At 40.1% G+C, this 8,903-nt stretch overlaps 1 protein-coding gene across 1 annotated transcript in view; it reads left to right on the top strand.

Moving 5' to 3' along the window:
• The window catches only part of OIT3 (oncoprotein induced transcript 3), a 29,879-nt gene that overhangs the window by 18,199 nt on the left and 2,777 nt on the right, over positions 1-8,903 (top strand). Inside the window, exon 7 of the mRNA XM_069071509.1 lies at positions 913-1,328. Within this exon, the coding sequence (XP_068927610.1) occupies positions 913-1,328 (416 nt within the window). The remainder of the gene's footprint in view (positions 1-912; positions 1,329-8,903) is intronic.

Genomic DNA, 8,903 nt, shown 5'->3' with positions numbered 1-8,903 from the left:
AGATAGATAGATAGATAGATAGATAGATAGATAGATAGATAGATAGACAGATGATAGATAGATAGACACATAGAGAGATATCCTTATAGATAATGTCAGTAGTTTGCATGCAATGATTCTGGAACCTAGGGTAAGTGGCACAAAAGGTATCATCAAATCAACTCTTTAAGCCAAATTCAGTTGGGTGAGGTGAGGAGACTCAGAGATACTAGGCCTTCTAGAGGGAAGAGAGCATAGAAGGTGGGGAGACTGAGACATTGGCACATTGCAAGGCTCCTGCTAAGAATCAGAGGTCAGTGGGGAGAGAAGGGCAGAAACTGACCAAGGGCACAGCCTCCACAAGGAGGAAACAGTATCTTCCTATTTTATCTAATTATTCCTGCTGGCTAGATAGGAGAGGGGCAGTATAGAGGCCAGAAGGCAAGCCTAACCATCAGGAAGATCCGGGCTCAAGAACTGCCTTTGACACGATTTAGCTGCATAAAATCACTTAAGTTCTTGGTGCTCCAGGAAACTAAGTTTCAGATGTTTTTCCAGGAGTGTCTACACTGGAATCACCCTATACCAATTAAGTCTAATGCTAAAGACAGACTGAAAACCAAACCCAACCCAACCAAAAGCTGGGTTCTAAGGTGAGTTCTTTCTATGCTGCAGAAAGCACTTGCCTCCTAAACTGCACTACCCTGGGCAAAGAACATAACACCCTAGTTACAGCTTGATGACAGAGTTAGTTTCTAGAACATATGGAGTGCTGACCAACTTGACGCCATTCCTAAAAGCAAAAGAAGCAAATAGAATCAATCAAACTTGGGTCCCCTGGACTAGGACACAAAGAGAGATGCCCTCTGGGGAGGGGGTGGAGCACTACAACCATAGCAGCTTCTTTCTTCCTCTCCTTCCCCCCACCTTTAGGTGGTGAATGATAAGATCATCGCTAGCAACCTGGTGACCGGGCTCCCCAAGCAGATGCCCGGCAGTAATGGCGACATCATCATTCGGACCAGTAAGCTGCTGATTCCCGTCACCTGCGAGTTCCCCAGACTCTACACCATTTCTGAAGGCTACGTGCCCAACCTCCGGAATTCTCCACTGGAAATCATGGGGCGCAGCCAAGGGATCTTCCCCTTCACGCTGGAAATCTTCAAAGATAACGAATTTGAAGAGCCCTACCGGGAGACGCTGCCCACCCTCAAGCTGCGGGATTTGCTCTACTTCGGTATCGAGCCCCTGGTGCATGTGAATGGTCTAGAAACCCTGGTGGAGAGCTGTTTTGCAACCCCTACAGACAAGATAGATGAGATCCTCAAACACTACCTCATCCGAGATGGGTATGTATCCCCAAACGATCCTCTAAGCCATTTCCCCTTGCTCTTTCACGTCTAGCCGCCATGGCACCAATCCTGAGATAATACAGCACTTTTGGAAGCCTTAATTTTTTTTTAATGAAGTTTTATTGATATCTTTTGCTTTCATATTCACCTTCAAGCCTAAATATGCCCCCCTTTCCCTCACCAATGAGCCATTGTCCTGTAACAAAGATTAGGGGAAAAAAATCAGTTCAACAAAACTAACCCACACATCAACTAAGTCTGATGGTATGTGCCAAGCTCCACACCCTTTGCAAAGAAGGGAGGGACATGCATTTCCTCTCCTCTCCTTTTAGGCCATCCTGACCGTTATATTTATAAAGAGTCTAGTTTGGGGTTTTTGGTTAGTCTTGTCATTTTCATCGTTGTAATTTTTGTATATCTAGTTTTCTTGGTCGCACTTTTCACTCTGCATTACTTCAAAAAAATCTTCCTACATGCGTCTATGAATTATAATATTCTTCATTTTTCATAGCATGATAATATTCCATTATAATTATGGATGGGGCAGCTAGGTGGTGCAGTGAATAGAACACCAGCCCTGGAGTCAGGAGGACCTGAGCTCAAATCCAGCCTCAGACACTTAATACAAAATTAACCATGTGACCTTGGACAAGTCACAACCCCAATTGCCCTCCAAAAAAAAAATTATGGACAATCAATGTTTATCAGATGTCTACTATGTACCAGGTATTGTGCAAAAAAAAAAAAAAAGCAGTCTGTACCATCAAGGAACCCACAATCTAATAGAGGAAACATCAAACGAACAAATATATAAAAACAGGCTATGTAGAGGATAAATTGGAAATAATTAACCATAATCCAATTAATAAGGAAGCCCTTTATTCTGGGTGTTAGCACTCAGAGCTTTCCTAACAATCCTTAGTATCTTTGGGAATACTGACGAATCTTTGTGGCACCTACCATCTGTCAATCAATACTTCAAGGAGTGGTAATTTTGTCAGTGAGGTTATTCCCTCTGCCGTTGCAAATCACAGTCTCTCTCTAGTTGAATAAATGATCTTTGGAAGCTTCTGGGATCAAAAAAAATTCATCAACCTGGCCTGTGTGGTGATGAGACTCTTCCAATTTGGCCACACACAGCATTTTATGGTTTACAAAGTTCTTGACATAACTGATCTCATTTGATCCTTGCAAAAAGTATTATCTTCCTTCCATAGATGAGAAAGCTCAGCTGTAAAACAGCCACCATTACCTGCTGCTTTTGTCCTCTAGAGGGGGTCAAAGCTTCAGTAAACCAATATAATCCTCCAAGGGGCCCAGTTCAGCCCACGGTGAAAAGGGTTTGTTTGGCCTTGCTAAGAGTGTCTCTTGAGAGGTCAGATAAGTTCAATGGACTTTCAGCTGCACCACTTCATAGTTACATAGGTGTAAGGATAGAGGTGGAGAACAGAACCCAAGTGGTGCCTTCCCATCTCCATTAGTTGAAATGGAAAGCTTGTCATTCTGCATTGTAATGATAAGCAAAGATAGGATCTCACAGGAAATTATCTCTTATCTTTCTGACCTTAACTTTTCCAAATGGAAAGCGAAAGTATCCAACTTTCCTGTAACATTCCATTTTTTCTTTTGAATTAAAAAAAAAGCATGAGCTTTGTACTGAGCATTTTAATGGCCATATTTACTTTTAGCAAAAATAAATGTATAATAAAAATATATCACTTGTCCAGAGAAGTTCTGTAAATTCTGGAGCATCCAAGAAAGCAAAGAAGGCCTGTGTACAACCAAAATAGCTACCACAAAACCCATGCATTTTACAGGCCCTTACTGGAATACCATTTATTCTTATTTCAGACAGTTTGAAAGAGCTTAGTTATCTTGTTTCTTAGCCTACAGAAAATAACAAGCTGCAAATTAGGCAGAGGTAAGAAACTACCATGGGTAGGCATTAACTCAACATCCTGAGAAAAGGTCAGAGATACAAACCCACAATCAGACACAATTCAAAAAGCATAGTTTGGGCCCCTTTTTTTTTTGTTTTTTTGAGAGAGCAAATAGTCTCAAACTGTAGCAGCTCCCATCATTTTAATGAGACTGATTATGAAGCATTCATGGACACCTTCCCAATTTTAACCCTCCTTTGTTGACTGAAATATGGCCCTCAAACAAATACTTATTTGTTTAGTAGATAGCACTTACCCAAAGGAGAGCAAGGTGATGGTGTTGTGAAGACAAGGGCAGGGAGGCAGGATTGTGTTCCATTCCGGACCCTCTCAATTCAGGAAGGATATTGATAATCTGGTATGTGCCCAGTGAAGGGCAACCGTAATGGTGCAAGGTCTTGAGTCCATCTTGTATGAGAATCTGTAGAAGTAACTGGAGATGGTTAGCCTGGAGAAGAGAAGGCTCAGGGTGGTTCACAATAACTGTCTTTTAGTATTTGAACACTGTCTTGTGAAAGAAGTTAGACTTGGGCCCTTTGGTTCCGAGGGACCCACCCAGGAGCAGTAATGGGTAGAAACTGTAAAGAAGTCAATTTAGGCTAAAGCTTTAAAATGCACTAAGACTTTTGGGAATCCGTGTAGTCCAACTAGAATGGGCTGCTGCAGGGAGCAGAGGCTTTCCCCTCCTAGGAGAGCTTCTGACCAATTTTGTGGATGACCACTTGGGTGTGATGGGGATTATTTTGAGGACGAGGTGGACTCCAAATGGAGCTGCCCTGGGTTCCGATCTTCCAGTCCTCCACTTCTGTTCCTCGGTGGGGCATCTGGGCCGCAGAGGAAGCTCCCAAAGGTCAGAGAGCCCAACGGCCCTGGCCCAAACCCTCCAAAGGCCCGCCAGCTTCTTTCTGACTCTGAAGCCCTGGGATGTTGGTTGCACTTCCCCAGCTGTTGGGAGAAAGAGCTCAGGCTGCACCGAAGGTTATTACCTGTCCCCCACCGCACCTGGCACCTTTGGTATTCCTCTGCCCAGGTAGAAGTGTGAACAGCAACCTGAAGTATTCCTCCGCCCATGCGCACATATGTGTGCATGTGTTGGCATTGAGACCTGCTATGTTCTCCTACCTGTTGTGAGTCAACCCTGGGTCCTTTCTATTCCTACACGCGTGCGTGTGTGGGTGTATTCCTCCGACTATGAGTGGATATATGTGGGAGGTGGGGGGGAGAGAGCAGGAAGTGAACGCTGGGACCTGTGTATTTGCGGGTGTGTGTGTGTGTGTCCTTAAACGTGCTACATTCGTCCCCCGTGAGAAGCATGAGCGCCTGTGAACGCCTGTCAGCACTGGGACCTGTATAGTCTTCCTCCTTTATGTGGAATATATTTCAGATCCACAACCTGCTATATTCTTCTGTGTGTGGGGCGGGGATTGGAAGTGTCGTCTATAATACAAAGGAATTAGTCTATGAAATAGTCTATATGGTGAAAATAAGTACATGTTACTGTTATTCATGATCATGAAAATCCATAAAGTGCAGGCATAGCCAAGGTGGAGTGTACTGTTGCTTTGGGAGTATCCTACCTTGTCATTTATTTCCCTTGGAACCAATAATTAAAATTGACTTTATGACTAGCTCTTTCCCAAAGGCCTAATTTGGCTTTGAGTCAGCAGCATAGGGCTGCAGAGGGAGGTCTGAATTTGAAGTCAGAGGACCTGGATTTAGATCCAGGCTGTGTGGTCAAGTCACTGGCCTCTCTGGACCTTGTCTGTAAATGAGGGGGTTGAACTGGGTGACCTCTAAGGTCCATCACTTCATTTCTCTGGTTCTCAGTTTCTCTCTTCTGTAAGAGGAAGGAGTTGGACTAGATGGCCTTGAAGGCCACCTCCAGTTCTAATTCTAGGATTCATGGCATGCTCTGGGTCCTCAAAGGCTATGTTACTGGAATAGAGGCTCTGGAAAGTTCTACCAAACTGAAAGTCTTTCAATATGGTCTTGGGAGATGAATACTTACCTGCCAGGGTTGTTGAGAAGATAAAATGAGAGAATATATATAAAGTGTTTTGAAAACATTAAAGCATTACATAAATGTTTGCTTTTATTATCATCAAACAAAAAAGTAACTCATATACTACTAAGAGGAATTACCCACATTGACATATAGAAGTTGCAATGGAAACTTCCCATAAAAGATGGCATAAGGAGTTGGTCTCATCTTGCACCCAAAGGCAAAAAAAAGAAACATCATTTCATGAGATAGTACAGTGTTCATGATAGAACATAAGCAAAAGATAATCACACCTCGTTCCTTAACATCTGTTACACAGGATAAAGAAGCAGAGAAATTACTTGAAGAATTTGACTCGTTTGTTCAGTTATTTCAGATGTGTTCGACTCTCTGTGACCCCATTTGGGGTTTTCTTGTCAAAGGCACACTGGAGTAGTTTGCCATTTTCTTCTCTAATTCAATGAGGAAACTGAGGCAAACAGGATTAAGTGACTTGTCCATGGTCACACAACTCGTAAGTGTCAGAGGGCAGAATTGAACTCAGGGAGATGTGTTTTCTGACTCCAGGCCTAGCACTGTATCTACTTTGCCCTTTAGTTGGCAAGATTCTTTAAATTGAGTTGAGATGTATCTGAGTACCCAACAACTTCAATGCTAAGATGGACACAGAGGAGAAAAATGAAAAAAAATGTTAGAAAATATGGTTCAGAATTAAGAAATGAAAACAGTCAGAAGCTTACAAATTTTTGAAAAGTCTCATGTCTTTCTTTATATCATGAACATAGCCTTTAAGAACAAAGTTGAAGGTATTCAACATGTGCACTGAACAAAAAAATAAAATAAAATTGGCTAAATGTTAACAGACAGAAAACAACTGGTCACTGTCATAGGAAGCATTTCAGAATCAATTATGTGTAGTCAGACCATTAACTGATTAGACAAAGGTCAAAATACTAAATTAAAAGGTAATGATGTGAAGACAAGATGTTCAAATAGTTCTAATCTTATCTATTTAAGCAAATTATGACTGAATAACATGAAATAATTTACAGTAAAGACATTGACTCCAATTATTACTATTTCTTAGAGAAGTTCTATTGATATATGTATATATGCCAATGCAAGGAAGCCAAAAGAGCCCAGAAAACCACTTCACCCTGCAAACATTTGATCTCCTTGAAAAGTAGAGGGATGTGGCAACCAAGACCAGGAGAAATATAAAATTTTAGCTCATTTCTAAAACATTATGGAAAAAGCAGAAAGATTATTAACAAAGAAGTGTCATGAAACAGCAAAAAGCTTTGGAGAGTAAAATGAAGGTACAGTTAGTGTGGTGTGAGACCCAAGAGTATTTGTAGAGAATCTAGAATCTAATTTCAGCCATCGTCATGTGTCATAGACACCTTTGGTAGGCTGGTGAAAGCTATGAATGCTTTCACAGTATGATGCTTTTACATACATAAAATAAGCAACATAGGACTACAGAGGAAACCAACCATGTTGAAATCTAGTTAAAGAAACCTTTTTTAAAAACAAACTCATAATTCCCAGGTTAAGAATCCTTAATAGAAGGCAACAGCTAGACACAAAATGGTTTTGCCAGCATTTTTTTATCAGCCTTGTCTCATCATTAGGAAAATCACCATATAAAGAAGAAAAAATGGAATTTAAGAAAATGGAATTGGGAAGAACAGTTTGACCTAACCAAATCCACCCACAGAAGAGATTCATGCTGGATTTAATATAACTTTCAAGGCTTTGGGGAATTGATTTTCAAGATATCTCAAAAAGATAAAAGAATCTTTAAAAATTACAAATGACAGCAATCAATCAATCAAGAGCTTATTAAACGTATTTATTAAATTAAACATTACTATATCCCATCCAGGCACTGTGTTAGAAGGCTAGAGATAAAAATATAAAGAATGAAACAGTCCCTACTCTCTCATCTCTATAATATCTTTAAGAAAATGGTCTATATACATATTGAGAGTATGCTTAATGAAAGGAACAGGCAGGATTTTGTAGATGATTTCCTCCAACATGCCATATCTATGGTCACTAAATTGAGAGCTGTAGATCCTATGTTTATTTCTTATTGACATTTTATTATAATTGTTTTATTTAATAAAAACAAACCACAGCCTTCAAGACTCTCCTCCAACAAGGTGTTTCCCATGCATATGTTGAAGTCATATGTGATTTCTCATTAGATGCAACCACAGAGATAACTGCTTGATGATCTTCTAATTATCAGTATCAATACATCAATATGTTAAGGATATGTAATACCAATACAAATTGAAGCAAAAACCAGGGAGTGTGTGCACTAACCAAAGGTGTTTGCCACCATCAAAAAAGTTTTCCTGGTCTTCTGGATGCTTCTGTTTGTGGATAACATTTTGCTTATTGCATTGAGTCATCAGAAAATTGTCAATTGAGTATCCTCAATGAGATCCACAACCATTCAAATGGAGGAAGCAATGGGAAAAATCAAATGAATGAAGAATGCATGTTGCCTAGAGCATGAGATATAGTTGGGCAGGTACTTCGTTGAGTTGTTCCATCACTATTTCCATCTTGAACAGGAACTATAGATTGGCAATAAATTGGGACCAGAATTGAGTAAGAAGAGGAAAATAGGCTGAATTGCAGTTAGGAAAATGGACAGTGCTTTTAATAACCTCACACTGCTCGCTAACACAAGAACCCAACCTCTAAGATATAATATTATCCCAGTGGTGCTAAATGATTATAAGTCATGGAATATCTGTATCTTCAAAGAATCAAAATTGTCAGCTCCATAGTAAGCAAAAATAGGCTGATGCAAATTATAGATGACAACTTGCATGTGAAAAGGCATTATTAAGAACATATATGACCAGAAAAAGATTTTGTTGTGAAAGCAAGAGAATAACAGATAGCTATCTAGGTGGCCAGACTGGTACCCCAAAATGTTAAAAGACCCAGAGGAAAGCTTTCCATAGATTGTGTCAACTGTGTTTCTAGAAGGGATGAGATTCATGCAGCATGAGAAGACAAGGGCCTATTGTAACCTGACCCATTTGGAGGATATGTTCTCATGGTTGAGATCATGGATCCATTGGACTCCTCAAAGTAATTCAGGTATATATAACCAACATAGCATGAACTAATATCACCAAACACTGGACCAGGAGCCAAGACTCCTGAATTTGATTCTGTACTGTAGTCATAGAGTGACCCTGAGAAATTTCACCTGTCTGTCTCAATTTCTCCAAGTGAAAAGTTGCAAGTAAAGAAGTATTTAAAAGTGTTTTGGAAGTCCTAAGATGAAAGGACTGTTATAATATTGAGTACCAATTTTTTTTGGTCAAATGATAAATCAAAAGGGATTGTGACTTTAGGGAAATGAAGAAAAGGGAATAAATGAGAGCAAATGCAAAAATACTTGGTTTCTTAACTTCTCTCCATTTCTGATATAAGGTGCTATTAGCAGCTCAAGCCAAAGTGGTTTTTTTTTGGTTGTTGGTAATTTTGTTGGATTTTTCCATTGCACCAAAGCATCATCAGTAAGTGGTAAAATACTGAGTAATCCAAGAGCATAGGGGAGAAATCTTCAGTTATAGCAGCATTTATCTCTCCTCCCCA

Source organism: Petaurus breviceps, unplaced genomic scaffold (genome assembly GCF_028583685.1).
Source record: "Petaurus breviceps papuanus isolate PSGF00001 unplaced genomic scaffold, PetGlider_PUasm1.0 90825, whole genome shotgun sequence".
NCBI classification, from domain to species: Eukaryota; Metazoa; Chordata; class Mammalia; order Diprotodontia; family Petauridae; genus Petaurus; species Petaurus breviceps.
Note: the sequence above shows the minus strand (reverse complement) of the source record. Positions and strands in the feature narration are given on the sequence as shown.